Genomic DNA, 25,069 nt, shown 5'->3' on the forward strand with positions numbered 1-25,069 from the left:
GAATGTCAAGAGTGATGGGCATGCGCGGAGATGTCCGTGCGCTACAATTCCGCTCGTACCCCGCGGACCTGGGGCCAGCACTCCCATCCAGTGCTGTCAACTAGCTTCGCGTCGCGCGCGTCGAGCTTCCTCAGATCCTCAGATCAGCAGCTCACAACTACCTAGCATCATTGCCAGGGCATCTCCACTTATACATCTACCACCGCTTCGTTGCGCCACTACTGCTTACTTCCTTTCCTTTTCTGCTTGGCACTAACTATTGTGTACCTGACAGTTTCTTTGGACCGTCTGCGCCTCCACTTGTATACGCTCGCGTCGCCAATCACAATGAGCTCATGACCCACCATGAAGTCTTCGATTACTCTGCATCATGTGTCAACATGTCCTTCCGGCTCCGCTGTTGTATGTCTGTGACGGCATCGCCTTTTCCAGGCTTTAGTAACCCCGCATTGCCATAATCCCTGGTAGGACTCACGGCATACTGTTTGTAGCGTGTGACAACAGCGGTTCGCAGCCAAAGAATCACCCTCTGCCGAAGATGTTCCTGCATGGCATTGATCACCCGTATTTGCGCTGAATTGTAGTGGATGCGAGCTTCGGTCTTGGTCCTCACTCGGCATACGATGACGTCACCACTGTGACATCGTAGCTGGGGCCAACGTTTCCTCTACGAACCATACTGTTGGACGCTGCCGGTACCTTTGTCATATGCTAGAGGGGCCGATTCGGATGAGAAGAAAATCCGCATGGCCATGTTGACAAAACGAGCACTTCCAACGTACCACTACAGACCGTGAGACTGCCAATTGGCCTGATTAGTCGTCTCGTTTCGACCATTAATACCGCCCGCTAGCTAAGCGGTACCTGCCCATTGACGAATGTGTTGCGTTGCACACTATTCCTTTCAAACACTCTGCCGGGCCATTAGTTACCGCCAGCTACCGTACTGCATAAGCGTCCGAGTACCCACATCCCACATTACGTACCTTGGCCCAGTATAAGTATCACGCAAACGGTAGACCGGCTTGCGCGGATCAGCCCAATTCATCTCAATACTCCATTTGACGCCTTGCAAGAACATGGCGACCAAGATCATCGACATTCGTGTCGATACTGCCGAGTCGGATATCTTAGCAGATATCAAAAAAGGCCTTCGACCTGAAAATGGCGGGGAAAAGAAGCTGCCCACATTGCTGCTCTACGAGTAAGCACCGTACACGACACATCCAAGATACAGGCTAATTTCGTGCTCATAATCTAGCCAGGAAGGTCTTCGATTATTCGAGAAGATCACATACCAGGAGGAGTGAGTAAAGCCCGTCCGCTTGGGGAGGGGGTTTAAGCTGATTCGTGTTCACAACCTCAGATACTACCTGACCAATGCCGAGATTGAAGTCCTTGAGACATATGCGGACAGCATCGCCGAGCGAATCTCATCACCCTCCATCATAGTGGAACTGGGGAGCGGGTAGGGTCCTGGCGCCCTGCAAAAAAAAAGACTGGAACGAGCTCTGTGCTTCGTGCGTACTAAGATAATCGCAGCAATCTCCGCAAAGTAAACATACTCTTGCAAGCCCTCGATCGCTTGGGCAAGGATGTCGAATACTATGCCGTCGATTTGTCTTTGCCAGAACTGGAGAGAACCTTTGGTCAGATACCCATAGGTAAGAGGCTTTCGTTTCGCAATGTACGAGGGGTGATGAGGTGGGGATGCAGTGCCATGTCTGGGGTTGCGTCAGTATAAGTTGCTGTACAGTTCAACGTGGTTCGGATATGCATGGGTCTGCATTTATGCGTCTAGATCCATCAACGGAAGGCGCTGTGGCATCGGCTTATCAATGCACGACTTCGCGACCACGTGATCTTCCACGGCTTCCGCTAACCACATGTACAGAGGGATACAAACACGTCAAGTGCTTTGGGCTGCATGGCACATACGACGATGCCCTTGGGTGGCTCAAGTCTCCAGCTATTGAGGCGAAACCGAAAACCATCTTGTGGTTGGGGTCTAGTCTGGGCAATTTCAAGCGGCACGAGGTACCGCCGTTCCTTGCCGGATTTGGCGAAGTCCTGCAGACGGGTGATACGATGCTTATCGGAATCGACTCCTGCAAAGATCCTGAGGTAAAGGTCGTCCCGCTTTACCGGCTGTACAACTGCTGACTCTGTGCCTGCGCTAGCGTGTATTTCACGCATACAACGACCGCAACGGTGTAACCCACAGATTCATACTCAACGGATTGAAGCACGCAAACGCTCTCATGGGTGAAAACGCATTCAACTTGGACGACTGGGAGGTCATCGGCGAGTATGACAAGCAAGCCGGACGCCATCACGCTTTTGTCGCACCACGTAAGGATGTCGTCATCGATGGGGTGCCTGTCAAAAAGGGCGAGAGAATTCGCATCGAGGAAAGCTACAAGTACAGTGGTGAAGAAGCGAAAGAACTCTGGGAAATGGCTAAACTCACTGAAAACGTTGTGTGGCCAAATGCCAAAGGCGACTACGGTGAGTGCATCGTCTGCAACCAATCACATCACATTTCTCATCTGTGCAGGTCTCCACTTTGTTTCCAAGCCAGCGGTTTTCTTCCCCACCAAGCCTGAGGAGTATGCTGCAAAGCCAGTACCCTCTCTTACTGAATGGCAGGAGCTTTGGAAGGCATGGGACGCTGTTTCCAAACAGATGATCCCAGAGGAGGAGCTGCTGTCCAAGCCCATCAAACTCCGCAACGAATGCATCTTTTACCTAGGACATATCCCCACGTTCCTCGATATTCACATTGCTCGTGCTACGGGCAAGAAGCCGTCTGACCCTGCCTACTTCTGGAAGATCTTTGAGCGCGGCGTGGATCCAGACGTGGAAGACCCAACGCGATGCCACGCGCATTCGGAGGTGCCCGAAGAGTGGCCACCACTGAAGACCATTCTGATGTTCCAGCAAAGCGTACGCGACAATGTTGAAGCTTTGTACAGCTCTGGTGAGGCTGAATCCAACGGCCGTGTGTCTCGAGCACTATGGCTTGCTTTTGAGCATGAAGCCATGCACCTGGAGACGTTGCTCTACATGCTGATCCAGAGCGACAAAGTCTTGCCGCCTCCCGGGACCACGGTTCCAGATTTCGCAGCGTTCGCAGCACGCTCCAACAGTCTAGCGGTCGAGAATGAGTGGTTCACCATTCCGGCTTCAGATGTCAGTGTGGGTCTCGAGGATCCCGAGGGCGACTACGACAGCCAGCGTTACTTTGGATGGGACAATGAGAGACCACATCGCTCAACGCACATCAAGTCTTTCCGCGCGAAGGCCCGCCCAATCACGAATGGGGAATATGCGACGTACCTTTCCGAGACAGGAAAGACAGGTATGTGATCCCCGCAGCACACAAAATGGCGTTGTCTCAGTGGTTTTCCATATATCGTGCGTCGTTGTTTGGGATCCTGTACAAGTGATACGAAGCGCTCTGCACGCTTTGGTCCGGCGTTTGCTACCATAAATAATTTCACTGACTGAACTTTCTGACTCTGTATATCTAGTAATACCCGCGTCGTGGTGCGAGCAGCCGTATTACAACGCCAAGGCCACGAGCACAGCAAAGAGGGACAGCGTAATCAACGGCCATCAGAACGGCACCAATGGCTCAACTACCGGCATCACAGATGGCAAGTTCGTGCGCACTGTGTTCGGCACTGTTCCTTTGAAGTTGGCCCTAAACTGGCCTGTCGTTGCATCCTACGATGAGCTGGCTGGATGCGCGCAGTGGATGGGAGGCCGTATTCCTACCATGGAAGAAGCACGAAGCATCTACAGCTACGTCGAAAGCATGAAGGAGGAGTTTGAAAAGTCGCTTGGGAACACAATCCCCGCGGTCAACGGGTACGGTGTATCTTATTCGACAGCTGTGCACAATTAGCTAACATCCCGCAGCCATCTCATCAATGAGGGCGTATTCGAAACACCACCATCCAAGCCTTTGTCTAATGGCAACTCTGGCGCAGGACCTAGCCTCAATCCACATGATCTCTTCATCGATCTTGAAGGGACTAACGTGGGCTTCAAGCACTGGCATCCAGTCTCAGTGGCCGAGAGGGGCAATAAGCTCTGTGGCCAATCTGATCTGGGCGGTGTCTGGGAGTGGACTAGTACTGTGTTGGAGAAGCATGACGGCTTCGAGCCGATGGAGTTGTACCCGGGTTACACAGGTATGAGCATAGCCGGCGGGCATCAGCTTCTCAACAGGGTCCAAGACGTCGCTAACCGCAAACAGCCGACTTCTTCGATGGAAAACATAACATCACGCTCGGAGGATCGTGGGCGACTCATCCGCGCATTGCTGGGCGCAAGACGTTGTAAGTACATGTGGCTGTGTTAGCTCCAGATGACGTCACTAACGTAGAGAAGTGTCAACTGGTATCAGCGAAACTACCCCTACATGTGGGCTGGTGCACGCATCGTCTCAGATGTGTGATGAGTACGGCCCGCACGTGATTTCGCTGTTCGCTGTTCGCTGATGCGTTTGCTGTCTCAGGTCTTGCTGGGGTTGCGACGCGTCAACGCGAGAAATCGCGATCGGTCGGTCCGCCGCATCCTTGACCACCATGATGACGAGTCGTCTAAGGGAACTGAACTTCTTGCATTCTACAATTACACACTCTCTTTAACTTGCCGTCTGCTGTCGCTACAGGCTTTGTCTTCTCACAATTGGGTTGTTGCAGCCACTCGCTCGCTCTTTCCCACCATACACATAGCTGCAACTATGCTTACCTAATCCAACGTGCACTTTGACTCCCCGCACTACCTGCGGAAACATTGCCAATTGAAATGCAGACCCACCTGACATTCACTTCGAGCCCGCTGTCTGCGAATAATTGTTGTCACAGGCAACCAAGGCAACCATTACATTATCTTGCTCATCACCCACCCATTGAAAAGCACCCGCCCCCCACTTCCCCTCATCCAATAACCACCCAACCTCAACCACGATTGTTCAACTAGAGACACGTCCCGAGAGCCATAATGGTCAACAGTTTGCTGTTTAAGTGGGAGGATTCCCAGGCCCTCAAGTAAGTTGGCTGACCGCAATCAACGTTTGTTTGGTTCGCAGCCCGGCCCTCAACCACTAAACACGAGCAAGCGCTGACGAAATAACAACAGACATCATTGCGGGTTCTGCGAACGCCCTCTTAGCCACCCTGGCGCGAGGGCTTCTTGCTTCGGAAAGCACGCAGAGCCATGTGTGCGCTTCCATCAGGTCCGTCCCCGCCGCATCTGATGCTAGATATTAATGGTATACTGACTCTTTCCAGGCCATGTTTATGCGTCTGCGCGGCCACACTTGCGCCCACTGCATCTCAATTGATGAATCTCACTACAAGCGGCACCATGATATTGCTGAGCAACTGCGAGCTGTCTATGACAGTTGCAGCGACATCAACTGGGGCATCGTACCATCCAACTCCGACAACGATAGCCGCGGAAGAGTGAAGGGATTGGCAGATGCATTGGAACAGGATGAGAACCAAGATCCCAACCAGGACCCCGGGGATACACCGGCGTCAAAGCGCGAGAGGAAAGACGCGAAGCGACTGGCCAGAGCGGCGAATAGATCCAAGGTCATCACCCAAGATGAGATCAGGCACATTGACAACATCATTCATGCTTCCCATGGATTGACAGGTAACGACACTGATGGACCACAAAATGCAGAAGAAGTTGAAGACATCGAGAGGCAGCTTCGTGTAAGTGACTGCCGTGGTGTTGTCCTGGCGCGTATCTTTCGATTTGCTAACTATTCTATAGTATCACGCCCAGGTTTATAACACTCAGGTAGACCGCAGAACGCTTAGAAAGCTCTCTGAGGTTTGTACTGAGACGTACGTCGATTTCGATGCTGAGATGAGCCGGATCTTGGACGCTTTCCGCATCAGCGAATTACTAAGGCGTAATACCAAGACCAGGGGTCTGCAGGGAAAAGAGTTGAAGACCTTTCTGACACTTGTTGATGGGCTCAGGCAGGCGCTTGTTGAGGACATCATTCTAGTCAAGAAAGACGCCGCCGAGGTGCGCATGCGGCGAGCAGGCTATCTGAGATACACCAACAAAACCGCGTACGAAATCGTCGAGGAGAGATATACCGAAAAAGACTGGAAAACCGGCGAAAAGTGGATCCCAGGCGCACCTGCTTCCAGTGATGACACAACCCCGGTGGACGAGTGTGTGCCGACGGCAAGGTATGTTATGGCCTTGGTCCTCTCTCCAATCACAGATCTAGTGTTAGCGAGTAGCATCAAAAAAGTAAGAAAGACTAACTTTGAGTAGTGAAGAAAAAGAGAACCCGACGCCACAGCGTCCTAGGAATTCCTACGGCCCTGATCGACGTCATCTCCGGAGCACACACAAGCGTGTCAACGGCGAAGATGGACTTTACGAGGACACCATCGAACCCTATCGCACTCCGCTATTACCACTACCGCACGATCCCACACCCGGCAAGAAGTCCGCTGCTGTGAGAGTGCTCAGCATCAAGACGACAAAGTGCGCGTCGACCCCGGTGCAAACTTCAGATAGCCGGAAAAAGGATCGTTCACGCCCAGTACCCGATGGCTGGGAAACAGTCACCAATGGAGCCACACCGACGAACATAGTAGCTAGACCCCGCGTCTGGGGTAACATCCCAACCCAGCGACTGGCTGAAGCAACTCAACCCACTCTAGCTCTACCGCCGTCCGACTTTTCTGGATTTCCACCCCTTCGGTCTGATTCGTGGAGTCCTGCTGATAATTCTGTTAGAGCCCCAGAAGTGCAGCCTCCTTCGGCGTGGACCGCACAAGAACCCGAGGGCTTTGTTGTAGAGTCTAACGAGGTTGCTCAAGACCAACCAGCCATCTCACAGAAGAAAAAGGCCAAAAAGGCGCGCGAAGCCAAGCGCAAGGCTAAGAAGTTAGCGCTAATGGAAGACACTCTGGACGATGCATCTTCTCTGGCTGAAACTGTCGAAGCCACTGACGATACCGACGCTGTCTTGACCGCTGCAACCACACCACTCGAAGATGAGCACAAATTAGAAGATTTGACTTGTGCCAAACAGGTCTCCCAACATATCTTCCAGCAGTTACACAGCATTAAGAACGACCGTGAGGTTGAACAAGTAGCAAAGGAAGTTGCTCAAGCTCCAGAGCTTTCGGAGAAGACAGTGTTAGTGACCAAGCCTGCGTCTCCACCGATCACCACGTACGGAAAGCACAAGGATTGGCTTAGATTTTTGCACCATTTGGACGTGGATCGACTAAGCAGCCCTATCCCACCATCTTGTAGCGGCTGCTCGCATGCCATCTCTTGTGCGTTCGAGGACAACGAGATACCGGATTGTCCGTTCCATGAGCCTTTCTGCAACTGCGCCGATCCTATGAGGGATCAGTGCTATCTGGTTCTGCCATCCAGTGAGATGTATAGTACGGGACCGTATAACCGCATGCGCGCCGAGAAGCTCATGGCCCTGTATGAGTCAGACGAGCGCACCAAGGGCCGTCTGATGCTCATAGACGATGATATGCTGGATTACCTCCTGGACAGTGCGATGACCGGATTTTATAACCGTGACCCAGGTGACATGCCTCCATGCCTTTCTAGAGAATATTACGATAGCATCAACAAGCGCATCCCCACGCCACTCATAGAGCAGGAGTGCCGCTTCCAGAAACTTTGGGTTAGGAACAACATCCTCAAGAAGCCTCTCACGCAGGACATGTTGCGAGACATTCAGAGCAACAAATTCGAGTGCACAGGTAAGCAGGCCATGTGCTACTGCCGCGATGAATTCCGAGAAGAGATGACGACAGCAAAAGACATCATTGTTTGCTCTTACGTAGACTGCAACATTCAATACTTCCATAAGTCGTGCGTCAAGAACCTAGGTGTCGAGAAGGTATCACACTGGTACTGTTTCGATTGCGCGCAGCAGATGAGGGAAGATGCATACGACGCGCTCGATAACGAATTCGATACCCAGATGAGATACAAGAAGCAAGACATGAATGTGTCCGCTCTGCAACAGGAAGCCAAGGAGCAGTTTGACAAGAAGCGTGAAGAGCTGATGCAGCTATCCGACGAAGAATTTGTAAAGCAGATGCCACCCAACGTTCGAAAAGCCATTGCCAGGCACGGCGGTCTCGAGATCCTAACCGGCTCGCTTAAGAAGCGCATTGTAGAGTCGTAGAGGCAGTTCGGGGAGGGTTGTCTTGTCAGCGACAAATGAGAAGTTGTTTCATTATGTCATTGTGAGCCGTACCGTGGTTCGCGGACTGCATTTCTGAAGATTTTGTAAGATGTATTTTGGTAGGATCCACATGATGTGTCGAATCAGGTCCGCGCTAGGTGTAATTGTAGGTACCGAGTGAATGCAATGATATAAGGTAATATAATGTAAAGAATTGTATGAGAGTTCTATTACAAGTGTTCAGCTGTGGTTCATAATTATCTGCACTCGGAGTGCGCGTTTCGAGCCAGTATGTAATCTCGTACTTTTCCTGCTCCCCTTCTTTTCATCTCATCTCAGACTCAAGCTTACAGTTCTCGCATCACACACAAGACTTACACACTACACACGCGCACGAAAGCAAAGATCTGAAAGCCTTTCCAAGCACACACACACCACCACACCACCACCACAAAGACACACCAAAATGTCTTCCAACCCAACCCCAACCCCCACAGCAACAGCAAACCACCTACACCCCCACCACCACACACCCCGCAAGAAAAGACAGCCTCCCCCCACCACCGCGCCCGCCTCTCCCGCAAACAGCACGAAAAACCCCTCCAACGACTCCGCCTCCAACTCTTCGACAACGAAAACGTCCTCTATGCCGCCTTGGTCCAACAAGGGGGTGTAGTACCCGCGCGTGCGGGCGACGTTGTATGCGGCAAACGGCTGGATAGTTTGACGTATCATCGCGCTCATCTTGGGCGTGTTTGGGTGGAGAGGGAGGTGGAGAGGGGGATGTGTGGGGAGATGGATGGGGAAGATGGAGAAGAGGGGGAGGATGGAGATGAAGAGGAGGATTTGGAGAGGTTGGCGCTTTGTAGGGTTAGTTGTCGGAGTTACGAATATGAACGGTTTGTGGCGGAAATGGGGGAGGGAGATGAGGATGTGGAGGAGGAGGATGAGGAGGATCTCGCGCTTTGCAGGGTCCCACATCATACCCGCGACTACTCGAACTTGAGTGACGGGGATTACGACACTGGGGACGATGAGGATGAGGATGAGGATCTGATGGGTTCGTTGGCGCTTTGTGCGCTTGATAGTATGGAGATGCATCGGAGTAGGCAGAATAGTGCGGGTAGTGGGAAGAAGGGAAAGGGGCTGGTGAAGAGGGCTATTGAGATGGTTTTTAAGCGCGGGGAGAAGGGTGAAGATCAGGGAATAGGTGCATAGCGTTGTCGAGTATTGGACAAGTAATTCTTTTGGTATGAGAAGTTAGAATTTTGGAATTACATTTTTACTTGACTGCTTTGTGGAGGAGCGCGGAGTGAGTAGATTTCTTGTGGTCAATTTCTACATACAAACTCCTTTTTTTACCAACGCCTCTCGAACGTGTTGTATTCTTCGTCCCACATATGCTACGTCATCGCATCCGCAGGTACATACATTACCGTTACCAATTACCATAATCCCACGTAACCCCACCTCACTTCATCTCAACGGCCAATAACGACAGCACCTACACATGTTTACTCTCATACGTAAACAGCGAGAAAAACATCCACCTTTTACTATCTACCTTCCGCTCACGCGCCCGGCGTGCGGGGTGTTTACAGGTATCGCTATCAACCGTAAAAAGCGATATACAATGCTTGCCCCGTTTATGACTTGCTTGAGCATGCGGAATTGCAGTCGCGATGTCGCTATCGCAGTGGGCGCGGGTGGGTGCCGTTATCGTCCTCATTTCCAATATCATTGGCGTTGTGCTGGTATCTAGCGTGATAAGTCGGCGGAGAGGGCCTTGGACGAGGTATTTCGGGCGTTTCAAGTTGAGAGATGCGACATCGCTGTATTGCAAGTCTAGTATTCAGTAATTGCAGACGCAAAAGCCGAATATTTAGATATTGATGGATAGCGGTTGGTGCAGGTGGTGGTGGCGCTGGTTGTTTAGGTGTAGGACTACTAACTTGCCGTCGCCCTTCAGTTGGCCATTCGTGGGCTGTCACGAAGCTATCGTTGGAGGCAGAAGATTGGTCTTCTTCAGGTATGTCCCAATCGGACGAATCGTATTGACTCGAGTGCTGGGTGTTGTCGAGCGGTATTCGAACTCCTGGGCTGGTCTTACTGTTATCCCACCTGGCCGTGTCTCTAGGTAGTCTTGGGCCCACTGTTCCGGAAGACAGCGTTGCCCTAACCCCACCTGCAGAACTATCGCAGCTAGCATACTGCTCATCGCGGGAACCCGGGTATCGTGAGCCACTGTCTTTTAGAAAGACAGAAGACGGTGTTTGGCAAGTTGAGCGAATTCCTGCATCTGGAGCTGGTCCTCCTCCCAGCGGTCGCCGCTATACATAAAGCGGTGGCCACCATTGAGGATCTGATACGTCTACGTGGAACACACTCAGCCGATGCTTTATCGGGTCTTCCCCGTACGATCGCGCCTCCAGCATTATTCTTACGCAGATATCGTCACCGAAGCCCTCGCTGGCTAGCCGTCGATCTAGCTCGCAACCCAGCGGCGCTGTTCTTGCGATAAAGCATATGAGGAACCTTTCTGCCTGGCTTTGTGGACCGAAGTAATGTCGGAGATACTGGATAGCATGCTTGAGGTTGGCGTCTGCGGTATATCGCTTCTCCAAACCCCTGTTGTTTCCATCGACCATTTTTATGTATAGTTCTGCCATTGACGATATGAGTTTGTTTTGTAGCTTTGGGAGAATAAGCTGAGCTGCAAGAGCCCATGTCTGCGCGAAAACGAGGAGAAAGTCGGTAGTACCGATATGACTAGCGAAGACAGAGAGTGATTCATCGCCATCGAGGTAGGTTAGTACAATGAGAAACGGCTTGAAGTACACATCGGGTAGTGTCGCGTTTGGTGGGATGCTACCAATTTGAGGGCAGCGTTCTCGTATCTGATCGTTGAGTCTGACATGAACGAACTGACCACCGTCGGATGCGACTGCAACGATAACACCCGTGTTGGGGGTCGTATCTGTCATGTTTAGCGCATGCAATACCCTTCCAGATGCTAGGCACCCGCCTTTTATAAGCTATCGGATTGTCTTGGCTGTGTCTTAGTAGTTTGCACATCAAAGACTGATTATGATTCGTTTGCCCGGGTGATGAAGACAAACCATGTATTCTTTGACAGTGAAACTGTGTGTTCGATATTATATGCTTTGTTGAGATCAAATCAAGACAGCGTTCCAGATGTGTCATTACCAACCCCCATGTTAGAGACTGCATATTTCTATGGCTCTAACTCAAAAGTCTGCATATCTGCGGGTATCGCATTTACCAGCGATGACTCTCGTAAGATCGCTCAGGACTTTTGTCTCAGCATGTTCTTCCAACGGCGCACCAATGGCCTCCAAAGGTACGTTTTCCCGTCGAGCTGTGAGTATGCCACGCCGATCAATCCGCCAACGAAATGAGCCTGCTGACGTTAGAAGGCATGATGATATGCAGGATTACGAACTTACCGCGTGACCGAATTTCACAAAGGTATATCCACGGACCATGCCAACGAAATCGAAAAGCAGGATAGCAGGTAGGACATACTGCGCTTCGAAGTGCACCGGGATGAACATGATCCCAAGTCCAGCAGTGGGATACTGCATGCAGAAGATACCCAGGAAACCAAAAAGCGCACCCGAAGCGCCTCCGCATTTGATGAATATCTCTGGAATGGCACCTTTCTGGGTGGGTATCAGAGTGGCCAGATGTTGAGCGTAACCAGAAAGTACCCCTGTCGATAGGTAGAAAGCCAAAGTGTGGTATGGACTGCCTTCGAACACCTGCGAATACCCAACTGGCGTCATGAAGTTGTTGAGAAAGTACATGTTGAAGAAGAAGTGCAGGGCTCCAGAATGTACAAACATTGAAGTGAACTGAGTATAGTTGAGATTCAAAACAGGCACGTGCCATAAGCCATCCCAAGCACGCGGCGCAAGAAACTTGCTCAGATGAACACCGGTGTTGGCTCCGATAATGCCATAGCCCAATCTTGAGATGGCATCACTGGAATTCCAGGCTCCGGTCACGACTTCAGTTGGTGTTGACGGGCCTTGCCTTCGCTTAGTCCATTGCGGCGCCTGGAGCCACCCGCCAGTAGACACAGACTCTTTCTTCAGCTCCTTCTTCGCTTCCCAAAAGGACAGGCCAACGAAGATACCACATGATACTGCAACAGCCCAAATCGCCGGACGGATATAATAGACATGAAGCTGTGGAAAGCTTTCTCGTATTTCGTCTATTGTTGGTTCAGGCGGTTCGGGTTGCTGTTGAGAATATTGGGGCGGTCTTGGTCTTCGTTGTGGATCATGTTGCACACGCGTGTGCGAAAAGCAACGTAGTTGCGATAGAGTAGGACGAAGGGCCGATATGGCCGGCATTCGAGAAGTTCGACATACCGACCGCATGGATGGCCCAGCAATCTTGAACGTGAACATGAGGCGCGGGGAAAGCGTGACGAGTAGTCGGGAGTGTGGGTGCGGGTGCAATGGCGGAGGTTTGCACTAGGCGACGATCGGGCCGACTAGTTATCATGTGGCCCGTGCGTTGTGCCTGAGCACATTCGTCGTAGTTTAGACGGACATCACTCAACCACCTGAGTTTTTGTTACAAGATGCAAGTCCGGAAAGCACTATATAAAGCACCGGATATCCTGTTCTTGCGGCTTACAAGTACTATGGTATAGTCTCTGAACACAAAGACCCACCACAGCCAAATTATCATCTCGAGGGCCAATCACAGCTCTCCTACTACAACTCGATTTCTTTTCTGTATTTTCGTCTCTCGTTAAATGCTAGGTGAAAGCGCATTTATTTTGCGCGAATGAGTATTGCGCTAATAACCATGGCTATGTTTCTGAATCAGTTATACAAAGTGACGTCTCCCACCAGTTTCTCTGCCTTTTCTATGGAGCAGTACCATTAAAACACACTTCACATGTCCTGATTATGGTAACGAGGTTGAAGAACCAAGGGACATCTAGCGCACTGCGAAAACGTGCAAGTCAAAAGGCGCATCACGTTCCCTTCTTTGCCACCTGGGTCTTTCACTCTCACGCCTGCAGCCATCCCATTAAGGAATAGTCTCACGTTCCCACCCTATTGAAATTGTGCTCTCAGCTCCCAAGCTCTCCTTCTTCGCACTCTCTACTACCACTCTCTTTACACCCCTTACTACTCTCCACCCAACCGCACGATGCTCCGACTGTTAAAAACAGCAGTTGGAGCTAACCGCTCCCCTGCGAGCCCAACGTACGTAAAACAAATGCGCCCTACACAAATAACAACTAAACAAAACAACAGCACCAACACCAGCGAAGGCATCCAAGTCCGAGTCGGGCGCCCAAATGCGCGCACACTCACCATTTCGCGCTCAGCGCTCAAGTCAAACGCAGTGCTACGCCGAACCGTGGTCCAGGGGTGCCACATCCTCAACGCCGACCCCATCGTCTTCGCCGTCGTGCTCGAGTACCTCGAGAGCCGGCGCATAATGGAGCGTATTCGACCAGGCACGCGGAACCCGTTGACGCAGCTGATCACGGGCGATGAGAGGTTGTGCAAGCTTGCTAAAGCATGGCATATAGGAGACATGATCCAGCTACCTCAGCTACAGAACAAGCTTCTTGATATGTTTCGTGAGGTGTATGTGCAACATCTGAAGACCCACACTCGAGTACCCCCTCAGGCTGAGCCGTTCGCCTACCTCGCCATGTATCTGGGGACGTTCTCAAAGATTGAGAGGTTCCTGATAGACTTCTATGCCGGCCTCTCGCGCTTTGGAGGTGAGTTCACGGATGAAGAACTTGAGCATTTTCCGTATGGGATTGCTATTGCACTCAAGCACCGCCGCGATCGCTTCGTCATACAGGGTTGGCTGGGCGATCTCATCGCAAACAACAGCGATTACTGCCACATCACCTGCTCTGAGCATGTGAACCATCTACCGCTGCAAGTCGCCCTGCCATATGCCCAGCGCTCAAACAGCACTGTCACGTCTACGCCTTCGCTTTCAGGTCGAACTCGCCGCGGTATCTCCATCTCCTCCATTGCCTCCTTCTTCTCCAGCTCCTCCAACCGCACCATCGCCGCTCCTACCTCCACCGACCTCATCCGCTCCTCCTCCTCCAACCTACCACCCCCTCCTCGCCGTGGAATCCGCCAGCTCATGCGCCTCTCCATCCCCCGGTATCACAAGCCTAAACGGCCAGCCCGACGTCCTTGTATCACGCGCCATGATGCCCGCGCTCCAGTCCACTTTCGGAGAGGGAATCCGCCCTAGGTCTAACCGCTCCAACTCCATGGTCACCATGCTGCCTAGTCGAGCCCCTTTCATGCCTCCGCCACCGATGCTGCGCCGTGCTAGGACGACGCCGCCGCCCGAGGAGGATTCATCGACTGATGGGGAGGGTGAGGGGTTGTTTCCTGCGAGGCTGAAGTCTTGTGCCGATCAGGTTAGGGATGACGAGTATGGGGCTGTTCGGGAACGTGAGGATAGGGATAGGGAGATGGATGGTGCTTGGGATGAGGAGGGGTAAGGGGGTGGAGTATTCCTGGAGAAGGGTGAGGTTACATGGTCATCATCAGATTTGCGATCTCAAAGACATGGGATTTCCGGCGTTTTGGCTCGGCGATATACCCCAGTGTTATAAGGTGTTTGGGTTTGAGATGTAGGTAGAGAAATGTAAACATCTAATGGCGTGTTATGAACTGCTTGGCCTGTGCGGTAAAACCTTGTGGGGATACAGACATGTCAGTATGTGCACGTCCAAGCTATGTAGACAGGGGCTAGCCGCATACAAAGAGATTTTATAAAAGTACAGAGCTATCACTGAGCCAATGTAGGCATCAGGACTTACCAACAGCTCAGGCATACACAACAGTATCTCAGCATGTATTAGTCTATGTCAGATGTGGGAGGACCAAGCAGACATGAGGGAGAAGGTTGTTGTATTAAGTGAGTAACAGAGAGCGACTATATACATGAGTAGCGAGCTGAGTAAGCACGCACTAGTGGGTCATGTGAGTACATCATTCACAGTGTACTTAGTGCACAAGGTGCCAGGTCTGACAGTCTAGTATTTACATTACAATTGCAGATTCTAGGATATCAAATTAATCATAACCACCAAACCCACATGATAAACGCAGAACAAGCGTATTCACACTCTCCGCCGAGCTGCTCATGTCCACTCCTACAACCCTCATCCAGACACCAGATCAAGCAAGCCCAGCAACACTTTCCACACCCCACCTACGCCTACTTGGTCCCCACCGGCACTGCAGTCCCCACATTATGACTACTAGAACTACTAGCACTAGCCTGATAATGATTCTGCTCCATGAGACTCCAATCGCCAATCTGCTCGTCCCCAAACTGATCGAGATCCAGACCCATCATCTCAGCCTCCGACGTAACACGCAAATGCATGCCCGGAATATACTTGAGTGCGTAAAGCAAAATACATGATACAACGAAGGAGTAAGAAGCGATGGCCGTAATCTCCGCTAGCTGACGACCAATCTGCACACCAACACCGTCCATGCCACCGAGACCGTCATAAGGACCCATACCATCGAGGTCGTAGATCCAAGCTTGGCCAAAGATACCGGTGAGGAAAGATCCGACCATACCGCCGATACCGTGGAGTTTGAAGACGTCCATGCCTTCGTCGATTTTGATCCAGCGGTCAACGTTTTGGCAGAGCGAGCATATTGCCGCGGTCAGGAAACCGATGAGCGCCGCGATCCAAAGGGATACGTAGCCCGCGGCTGGCGTGATGCCGACGAGACCGGCGATGGCGCCGGAGCAGGCGCCTACGACGGAGAAGTGGCCTTTTGTGCGGACGTATTCGACGGAGACCCAGCCGAGGACACCGAAGGAGGCGGCTGTGTTGGTGTTGAAGGCTGCGAGCATGGAACGGACGGTTCCGTTGAGGGCGCTGCCGCCGTTGAAACCGAACCAGCCGAACCAGATGAAGACGGTGCCGATGAAGACGAGTGTGGGGTTGTGCGCTTTGCCGTGGATCTTGTCGCCTTTGTGGAGGCGCTTGCCGAGGACCATGGCGTAGGCTAGGGCGGACCAGCCTGATGCGATGTGGACGGGGCCGCCACCAGCGAAGTCGAGGGAGGGGAGGTTGAAGAGCCATCCGTTTCTGTGAAATGATCAGTATGATTCATGGTATTTTTCGAGCGGAAGACGGACGCGTTCCATGTCCAGTTAGCGATCGGACAGTATACAATAGTTGCCCAGAGGAAGGCAAAGACCATGGATGGTAAGATGCGACCACGCTCAAAAGAACCGCCGATAACAAGCTGGACTGTGCAAGCACAGAACAACATCTGGTACAAGCCTTAATACGGTTAGTACATGCAACTCAATCTCACCGGATTTATGACTTACAGAATACAATCTCAGGCAAAAACGCCGAACCAGGCGACGGCGCGGCCATGACATTCTTCAGACCGAAATTGTCAAGATTACCAATGAAGGCATTACCCGTACGAGAGTACGCAAGAGAGTATCCCCAGAACATCCACTGGAAGGTGACACTTCATCTTATTAGTTCAAAAACTCTCGGCGCATTCGATAGCAGTATTTGAACTCACACTCCCATAACAGCAAACGACTGGAACAACATGGACAACGCCGACTTGCGACGAGCAAGTCCCGAGTACAAAAAGCCGATACCGGGGATGATCAAAAACACCAAAAAGGCCATGATCATTAGGTAAATGTAGTGGAACTCCAAACCAGTGTATTGGAGGTTGACATTTTCAGCGTCTGGGTTGCCGCCGTTGGGTTTGGTGGCGTCGAACTCTGGCTAGATACAAATCAGTCTCTATTCGTAGCCCTCGGATTCATGTAACCATAACACTTACAGTTGGTGGCGGTGTCTCCATGATGTCAAGTCGTCGATATGTATCGACAAAACACACACACCTAAATCAGAAAAGAAGCGACAAAAAGTTCACCACTGACGGCAGGGGGGTATCTGTGCAGATATACAAAACAATTACCACCGTGCCCTATCGCTTCCCATTCATCCGATCCCAAGACAAGACAAGAGAAACCGCCGTTGATCCCGGCACACGTCCGGATCTATCAACGTCCACCCCAACATGGCACCCAGCAAGGCCGCCTTGGCAGAGATAAGCAGGGCCATCCCGTGTTTCCGAACTTGCTGCTGGGAGGAGCGGCGCGAATACAGTATGGTATGGATTCTACCAGATTAGACAATCTGGGAGCCGGGGAGAGGGCGGGGCGTACAAAAGAGAGGCAAGCGTGCGCCGGAGAGGATGAGCCAAAACCGCCAAGGATTCATACACGGATGTTGGGCCTAAACGGCCCGGGTGGTGTGTGTGGGCGCAAGGGGTCTTGGATGGGTTGATAAGGAAGGTGTTAAAGAGGGATAGTGGCTTGAGCAGGGCGATGATAAGGCGTTTGGATTGGCATCACGGGAGATGAAGGGAAGTGGTTGCGATAAGTTACTTTATTGGCATTTGTAAGACGAGATTGTATACGGATACTGGCGGGATTAGATGATAGGTGTATCTATCGGTTGTTCTTGGATTTCTACGAGGTGAGTGATGGCGCGGCCGTTGGTGGGTGATTCGCTCGGCGTGGTCCGTGTTTCCGAACACCAGGTCCATGCCCCATGCCACGGGGTCGATCCACAGTCTTGGGTGGCTTTGCGACGTTCACGGTTGTGTATACACGTGTTGTAAGTTGTAAGTTTTTTTTGACAGGTTTTGTCGGACGTGTAGCTTTACGATTGATGGTGCAGAGACATTTGCTCCCTATCGAAGGGTTGGTATTCCGAACAAGGCGTTCCGCATCCGCGAGTCGTACGACGTGCTGCGCCGCTGTAAGGCGAGATTTAACATTCAGCAGCCGTTATGCGTTGCACTCAAAAGGATCAAGTCCGTTATTGCGAGCTCGATTCAGATGACACCTGACTTGTGCGCCGCCCGCGTCAGCACTGCACTTCAAACCCAATCTCGTTGCCAACGCTGAGCATCGATGTCGCTATCACCCGTCATTATCTCTGATTTTTGTCATTAGTAATGTAAGTTGATGTTCAGCATGATCATTGCCGTTGCTATCGCAGGCGTGCTCTGGCAGTTATTGCTACTGGCGAAGCTCTCTTGGTATATTGATGCCGAGCCTCGCGATGGCGAAAAAGAAGATTATAGCAGCAGAATCGACTTTCATCGCGACTCGGCTGTTTCATAGGCACAGATGGAGGATAGGTACGAGCTGACGTGCGTAGTGCAAAAAATGGTAGATGTGGCAGGCTGCATGCTGAGAATAATCGATTGATGGATTCAACTGATACCGGATGAGACAAGAAAGAGAAGAGGCGATAAAGTACGTGGTGGCGAGGAAGTTGAAGAAGCTGGGTGGTGGCTGCGTAATCAGTCGCGCCAAGGAACTCAATATCAACAGCTTTCGTCATCTCTGGCTCGCTTCATGTCTGTAACGCCCGTCTCCCAGCCATCTACCACTACCACCCAGATGCACACCCTACCATGCAACGGGGAACGTTGGTTAGTTCCCGTTTTTTAACAAACAGCTGAGCTCTGGAGCACCACCGATGCAGGACACGTCGTCTCGGCCAACGACTTGGGCCGCGAAGCACGCGATAGGTGTGGTATGAGGTTTAGCGGACCAGAAACACTCAATCTCAACCACTGCGAGCAAGCAATCGGTAGCGAAGCTGCCTATCGCAATCACAGCATGCATTCCATCAGCTCGTCATGAGGACATAGACTCCCCCCGCCGCTTGCTCCCTTCTCTTCTCCCATGTCTTTCCTTTCTACAATCATTTTATTTGTTTGGCTTTAGCGCAATCCATACCCCGCTTGTGATGAAGCTGTTTAACAGACGATGGCGACGTTCAGGCGTCTATGGCCGTGATTCCAGGGTAAAGCCCTCAAGGTACGATGACGAGCTCAGAGAGATTCCCACCACGGACAGTGTCTTGGGTGCGATCAGAGGGGTTAGGCGACTCGAAGCATTACACGACGACTTCAGTACTCCAACATCACAGCCTACCTCAACGCTGTCGTTGGTATCCCTCACAGCCCACCCAGTTCGGCCATCCTCATCGGCTTCATCGCGTGCACACATCACCATCCCAGCTTCGAGAGCTGCACACATTGTGAACGATCTAGAGGCTGAGCCATTCACAACAGTGTTTGGCGCGGTGCCCAGTAGAGCAGATCCACAGGATGAACGGCGCTTTGCTGTCTATTTCTCTCCCACCAACGCGAGTGATTACGAACTTACCCCGCTACGCTGCGGCACGGTCGAGCCTCGGTCTTTTTGGGAGTACGATACAAGTCGCGAGGTATCAGCTTCAGAAGCACGCACAAACGAACCCCACCAAAGCACGCATCGACCCGAAGACGTATCCAGCGATGACCCACCTCCGCGATACACATCACTCGACCCACATCCGATTCTGGGTAACCAGCCCAGACTCCGACGTCGATCCACACTTGAAGTCCTCGGCGCTATCCGCAAAGAGGGTCTCAAGGCTACAACAGGCAAGATGGGGAAGAGTATGGCGAAGCATGTCGAGGATGTGGGCAAGATTGCAAAGGACGTGCCTTTGGCTGTTAAGGAAGCTCAGATGAAACTGAGTTCCAAGAGAGCCAAGAGTAAGATCCGGTGGCTGGAGAAGCGCAACTATTTGAGTTGTCAGGAGAGGTTTTTGACACGGGAGCTCGTCGGATGAGGGTGGGACGTTTATTTGAGAGATGCGTTTATGAGGTAGATCACGATGGAGGAAGAGGCAGTTATTCAATTCTCAAGTGGGCGGGATATAGATCCACGTCATTTATCATGGAACTCACTACTTGACTTTCGTTATTGTACCACCATTCTATCTTCGCTGGTCGGCATACGATAGCTGTCATGAAAAGCAATAGCGTATCGAATAGTCCAATTTATTCAATCACTTTCCCATAATCAGACGAGAGCTGCTCGCACCTGCGCCCGACAGCACAGCCTCCTTCACGAACACGGTACAGCATATGGCGCTAATCGTCTGTGCTTGTACCAAGTAGTCCCGGATCGATCGCCGCAGCTTGAGTGCCGTAAAACTCCAAAGAACGCAATCATCATCCATCCATGAAAACTTGCGACATCTTCAAACCTCAAAGAATAAAGCAAACAAGGCGCGTCTTTGCACGCGTTCCCAGCACCATCCCACCCCACCTCATCATACCTACTCACATCTCCCAAACCGCAGCATGCCCAACATCCGCGGCGCATGCAACGCACGCAGTCTTAAGTGCAGCCACGTACCGAATCGCAGAAGGGTTCATGCATGCACAGTAACCGCGGAATCATGCTGGGGGAGGGGGCCTAGGTCGCGTGACAGCCGCCTTTTCCAGTGACGTAGGTCCGTGCGAAGTAACGTCCAACAAGTCAAGTCGGTCTCAGCCCCCATCCCCGCCGTTGCTTCATATACGGACAAGGCAGCCGCTTGTTTGACTTCTTCTTTCCCTCTCTCCCTCTCCCCCTCTCCCTCTCGCTTTTGCTGGATTATCGGAATAACGCGAACACCACACGATATACGTTTTTACGAGATAAGAGAACGCTACCGCTATCATGATGAACCTTGTCATTTCGCTGTGCTTGCAGCTGTCGATGTTTATGCTGGCTGAGGCTGCGCCCGTGGCGGTGCAGTCTGCTAAGCCGTGGCAGGCGGGTACTGGAGGTGGGATTGTGGGGTTTATTGTGTTGGTTCTTGATATCATTGCTTGGAGTAAGTTTTCCCGTATTGTTATACGTCATGCGATGCGCCTTTCTTTCTTGTGAGGCTGCATTGTCATTGAGAGCCAAGCTAACATGTACGCTCCAGTCGAGATCTTCAAGTCCAACCGTCCCGTCCCCAACAAGGTCCTCTGGGCCCTCGTCATCTTCCTTTTCCCCGTCGTCGGAATGCTCATCTACTACCTCTTCTCCAACCGCCAGGCTCACAACACTTATGAGCCTATTCCGGCTTAGATGCGAGGTGTATGGGTCGCAAAATCATGTCCAGCAATGTCAACATAACACGCGATATGGGAATCGAATTGCGCCTACGAGGCTGATTGAAGGAATGGTCGGATCAAAGATGATAGCAGGGTGTTGGGCGTTATATGCAGGCTTTGTTCGTCGGCAGGGGTATCATGGAGGGTTAATCTGGTATTCAGCGAGTTCATGGGCTGTCACGGCAGACCTGTTTACATGACAGACAGACAATCGAATATATGACCGTCCCTCCACGTTTCACTTTGGTGCCTTCTCTTAGCTGACTGCAGCGTTGCGCGTACGCGACGCGATATTACCTCACGCTTTGCAAATTTGCCACTGTCCGCTCTCACCTAGGCAACCGTGCCTCTAGTCTTGTCAGGGTCACTCTTTACGCGCACCACATTGTTAAATAGATCACAGACTCTTCTCTTCTCTTCTCCATCAGCTTCCTTGCGCGATCCGCACGAGCATCATGAGGTATGACGAAGATAGGCCGCTAGATATCGAGCGCGTGCGACGGTACATTATCAAGACTAGCTATTTTTTAAGCCAAAGCTTACAGTGACAGGGCAATACGTGAACACCCCATCCGCATATTCACGAGCGAAAAGTTTCTTGAAAAGTCCGAAGCACTCGACCAAGAATCGTGAGTGCTACCGTTAAGGCACTGATGTCAGAGCTGACGTTTCCCAGAAAGATCAAAGCATCTGCAACTGCCTTAGGAAAGGTGCTGCTGGCTAACGCAAAACCCGACTGCCTTGCCTTCGCTACGAGCTTTCATGTTGTTATGCCACAGGAGATCTGAGATCGCGTCTATTCATTTCTACAGCCACCGAGTGTGGACATCCAGCATGAATTTCCGGATACGTGGCCTCCTAACCATGATCCTAATGGTGTTCTTATCGACGAACTTTCTATAGAGCTTTTCCAGGAGCGCCTCCAACATTGGTTTCTGCCTGAAGCTGTTGGGTTCGAGTTTGCCCATGAGTGCGCCAAAAATTACTTTGAGGAAATAGTCTTCCTCTTCAACGTACCCAGCATCAGGAGCATCAAATCATTTCTCGAAGAAGATATCTTCGGGTTGGAACTCAAACCAAGCGAACACATTCGACGATGCCGGATTGATATAACTAATTATCCGGTGTCTGGAGACGGTGATAGCGAATCATCAAGAGCTTTAGCAGATCAGCTGGTTGCTTTGTGTCGACTCAAGCAAGCTTGTTCTATGGTCGACTTCATCCTTGATGTATATGTGACTAATCGGAAGCTGGCAACGGTTAACAGTCTGCTCAATCATCTGATATGGCTATCACCGATTCTGTCCAAATTCAGGCGTCGAAAGATCTCCTTTACAGTCAAGCTCACAACAGATAAAAATCCTGAAGCATTCATTACGCCTATATGGTTCAGGACAAGCAAAGCATCTAAACGAGACAACGGAAGTCTTGATTCGAATTGCCACGACGATACAGATGGTAAAGCCTTACTGCAGAGATTCCTGGCTTGGAAGGAGAAATTGAGTAAGTGAGGGTGGAACAAAGGCCCAAGAAGCAACTACTAACAACTGAGAAGGGAGCGGCGTTGTGCACGAAATCATGGCTGACGACGAGTACTTGAGCTATTTAACGCTGATTGATTTCGACCCAGACCTGATCGACTTCGTGGCAGCGATCCTGCGTCAACCCTGGTAAATGTTTCATGAAATTATCGGACCTACTGCCTTGGCCATCTCTCATCTCTTTTGGTTCCTTCTCTTCCAATCCGTTCTTGTATTTCTTCAAACTCGGCGTCTTCATAAGTGTTTCAGGGTTGGGTTTTTTTGGCTTTGACATCTCTCTGTCGCTGCCAGGGCCCACAGGTTCTCGCCACTAAGTATCTTCAGCGGCGCAAAAGTGCTTTTCTTTATCAAGTTCGTTGCATTTCATCGGAGCAAAGCATTAGGAGATGGCATCTTGCAATCGATGCTAACTATTCTCCTCTCTCACGTAAAATCATATAGATGTACGAACCAGTAGATCTCTCATTTGCCAATTTTTGCCTAACGAATCCAAAGGAAGCTGTTCCTTCTCATCCCTTCAACACAACCATGATTATTCTCTCGATCCTCTCACACCTTCCCAAAGATACCCTCAGCTGTGCCAAATTTAGCGCTTAGCGCAATAAGCCCTCCCGTCACACTCATAACTCCGCTGAAAACAGACATCTGCTCAAACCCACCATACCTGTCCAGCAGCGCCCCATTAATTGGAGGACCAATCAACACCGCAATCGCCGCAACCCCCATCCCCATCCCCATATACGTCCCCAGCGTCCTCGGATCCTTTGCACAAAGCGAAATCGCCGCAGACCCTGACGAAATAATCGTACCCGAAATAAACCCAAAGAAAACCGAATACACAATAATCCCCGCATTCGTCGTGGGCACATTAATACAAAACACCACCACGCCCGTGCCCAGCCCCGCAAACGTGAACATATTCACCCTGCCCAACCGATCCGCGATAATACCCGGTATAACGCGGCCAAGCGTCGACGCACCATTGATAATCGCCAGCAGGTACGACGCCAACAAAGGCGTCATACCCCTCCTAACCGCATACACGGGAATATAAAACACCGGCGTCCACATTCCCATCATCATGAAAAACAACGCCACAACCAAGCCCACATACTGGCCCTGCCGCCACGGCTCCCCGATCCAAATCTTCGATTCTTTCCGTGGCGGAAACCGCGGTTTAAGCACCATGCATACGAACAGCATAAACGGCATCATGATAAACGCGACAATACGTATCGACCAGCCGAAGCCCAGTGCGCTCGAAGAGTCCGAATTCAGTAATTTGGACAGAACGATGGGGAAGACGAGACCGCCGATGGAGGAGCCACTGACGACGATACCGAGGGCGGCGGCGCGTCATTTATCGAAGTAATGGCCCATTAGGGCGAAAGCGGGGAATTGCAGGAAGGCGACGGAGGAGCCCATGAGGAGGGACTGCGTGAGGATGAAGTGCGGGTAGTGTATGCAAAGGGAGAGGAGCATTAGGCTGAGGATGTAGAGGAGGGTTGCTGGACGGATTATCTGTGTTGGTGTCAGTCTTGTGCCCTTCATCCCATCCCATCCCATCCTCCTAAACCCCCAAAAATAAATAAATACACAAACTTACCCACACCCCCCACCGATCAAACCCCGGACCTCCCACCACACCACTCGCAAACTGGATAAACCCCGCTAAACTGCCTATTCAAGCAATAGCGTTCATACTGTGATCGCGAAGTTGATGGGTAGAGTAGTATTCCTGTAAGACGCCGAAACAGGATGTGAAGCCTAGGCAGCAGAAGAAGATGCAGAAGGCGCCGGCGCAGTTGAGCCAGGCGGTTGGACCGCCGTCTGGGGCGGGGCCTGGGGGTGTTGTTGAGGGGATATTGGAGGGGAGTTTTTCGATGTCGAGGGTGGGGTTCAGGGGAGGAGTTGGTGTAGGGGGTGTGGAGGGGGAGGGCATGGTGAGGGATTGGTAAAGGACTTGTCTAAATCAGGTAATGAATACTCCGTGAATTGGTACTGTGTGTAGAGGAGATATGAAATCGGTCCGTTTGTTGTAGTATCTATCCTTATACACGATATATGTTGAGAATACAGTCCGTAAGTGACTTGGTGGTATCAAGCGGAGGAGTAGTCACATGATTGGTGACACATGCAGGTGGGTCCTAGCGGGGAGCTTGGACGCAGCTGCACGCAACACGGATCTACGAACGTGTGAATAGCTCCTTAGTCAATAATACGAATCTGTACCACCACTACCGTTGTGCCTTAGAGAGCGCTCTATTAGGTAGTCA

General features: G+C 51.4%; 10 protein-coding genes across 10 annotated transcripts; 6 read left to right on the forward strand and 4 right to left on the reverse strand.

Annotated features, from left to right (window-relative positions):
* Positions 1–1,079: 1,079 nt before the first annotated feature.
* On the forward strand, positions 1,080–4,465 carry PtrM4_037250 (DUF2260 multi-domain protein; the record flags this gene model as incomplete). The annotated part of the gene is made up of 11 exons (XM_001939502.1): positions 1,080–1,204; positions 1,262–1,306; positions 1,367–1,468; positions 1,543–1,664; positions 1,895–2,124; positions 2,181–2,508; positions 2,558–3,361; positions 3,534–3,873; positions 3,925–4,199; positions 4,265–4,346; positions 4,399–4,465. The coding sequence occupies 11 exons, from the start codon at positions 1,080–1,082 to the stop codon at positions 4,463–4,465; spliced, it is 2,520 nt and encodes an 839-aa protein (XP_001939537.1).
* A 548-nt stretch (positions 4,466–5,013) lies between these two features.
* PtrM4_037260 (uncharacterized protein) lies at positions 5,014–8,212 on the forward strand (the record flags this gene model as incomplete). The annotated part of the gene is made up of 5 exons (XM_066104203.1): positions 5,014–5,060; positions 5,152–5,248; positions 5,304–5,735; positions 5,797–6,227; positions 6,316–8,212. The coding sequence occupies 5 exons, from the start codon at positions 5,014–5,016 to the stop codon at positions 8,210–8,212; spliced, it is 2,904 nt and encodes a 967-aa protein (XP_065966405.1).
* Positions 8,213–10,542: 2,330 nt separating this feature from the next.
* On the reverse strand, positions 10,543–11,196 carry PtrM4_037270 (uncharacterized protein; the record flags this gene model as incomplete). Its single annotated transcript, XM_066104204.1, has 1 exon — positions 10,543–11,196. The coding sequence occupies one exon, from the start codon at positions 11,194–11,196 to the stop codon at positions 10,543–10,545; it is 654 nt and encodes a 217-aa protein (XP_065966406.1).
* Positions 11,197–11,519: 323 nt separating this feature from the next.
* On the reverse strand, positions 11,520–12,648 carry PtrM4_037280 (GlpG, membrane protein; the record flags this gene model as incomplete). The annotated part of the gene is made up of 3 exons (XM_066104205.1): positions 11,520–11,525; positions 11,559–11,633; positions 11,680–12,648. 3 exons carry the CDS (start codon positions 12,646–12,648, stop codon positions 11,520–11,522), a joined length of 1,050 nt encoding a protein of 349 aa, XP_065966407.1.
* A 1,051-nt stretch (positions 12,649–13,699) lies between these two features.
* PtrM4_037290 (uncharacterized protein) lies at positions 13,700–14,608 on the forward strand (the record flags this gene model as incomplete). The annotated part of the gene is made up of 2 exons (XM_066104206.1): positions 13,700–14,140; positions 14,573–14,608. 2 exons carry the CDS (start codon positions 13,700–13,702, stop codon positions 14,606–14,608), a joined length of 477 nt encoding a protein of 158 aa, XP_065966408.1.
* An 858-nt stretch (positions 14,609–15,466) lies between these two features.
* PtrM4_037300 (AmtB, Ammonia permease) lies at positions 15,467–17,109 on the reverse strand (the record flags this gene model as incomplete). The annotated part of the gene is made up of 5 exons (XM_001939507.1): positions 15,467–16,361; positions 16,412–16,559; positions 16,610–16,758; positions 16,816–17,030; positions 17,089–17,109. 5 exons carry the CDS (start codon positions 17,107–17,109, stop codon positions 15,467–15,469), a joined length of 1,428 nt encoding a protein of 475 aa, XP_001939542.1.
* Positions 17,110–18,292: 1,183 nt separating this feature from the next.
* PtrM4_037310 (uncharacterized protein) lies at positions 18,293–18,442 on the forward strand (the record flags this gene model as incomplete). Its single annotated transcript, XM_066104207.1, has 1 exon — positions 18,293–18,442. One exon carries the CDS (start codon positions 18,293–18,295, stop codon positions 18,440–18,442), a length of 150 nt encoding a protein of 49 aa, XP_065966409.1.
* A 634-nt stretch (positions 18,443–19,076) lies between these two features.
* Positions 19,077–21,226, forward strand: PtrM4_037320 (uncharacterized protein; the record flags this gene model as incomplete). Its single annotated transcript, XM_001939508.2, has 2 exons — positions 19,077–19,872; positions 21,081–21,226. The coding sequence occupies 2 exons, from the start codon at positions 19,077–19,079 to the stop codon at positions 21,224–21,226; spliced, it is 942 nt and encodes a 313-aa protein (XP_001939543.2).
* Positions 21,227–22,460: 1,234 nt separating this feature from the next.
* On the forward strand, positions 22,461–22,926 carry PtrM4_037330 (uncharacterized protein; the record flags this gene model as incomplete). The annotated part of the gene is made up of 2 exons (XM_066104208.1): positions 22,461–22,755; positions 22,808–22,926. 2 exons carry the CDS (start codon positions 22,461–22,463, stop codon positions 22,924–22,926), a joined length of 414 nt encoding a protein of 137 aa, XP_065966410.1.
* Positions 22,927–24,477: 1,551 nt separating this feature from the next.
* Positions 24,478–24,735, reverse strand: PtrM4_037340 (uncharacterized protein; the record flags this gene model as incomplete). The annotated part of the gene is made up of 1 exon (XM_001939510.2): positions 24,478–24,735. One exon carries the CDS (start codon positions 24,733–24,735, stop codon positions 24,478–24,480), a length of 258 nt encoding a protein of 85 aa, XP_001939545.2.
* Between the last annotated feature and the right edge of the window lie 334 nt (positions 24,736–25,069).

Source organism: Pyrenophora tritici-repentis, chromosome 1 (assembly GCF_003171515.1).
Source record: "Pyrenophora tritici-repentis strain M4 chromosome 1, whole genome shotgun sequence".
NCBI classification, from domain to species: Eukaryota; Fungi; Ascomycota; class Dothideomycetes; order Pleosporales; family Pleosporaceae; genus Pyrenophora; species Pyrenophora tritici-repentis.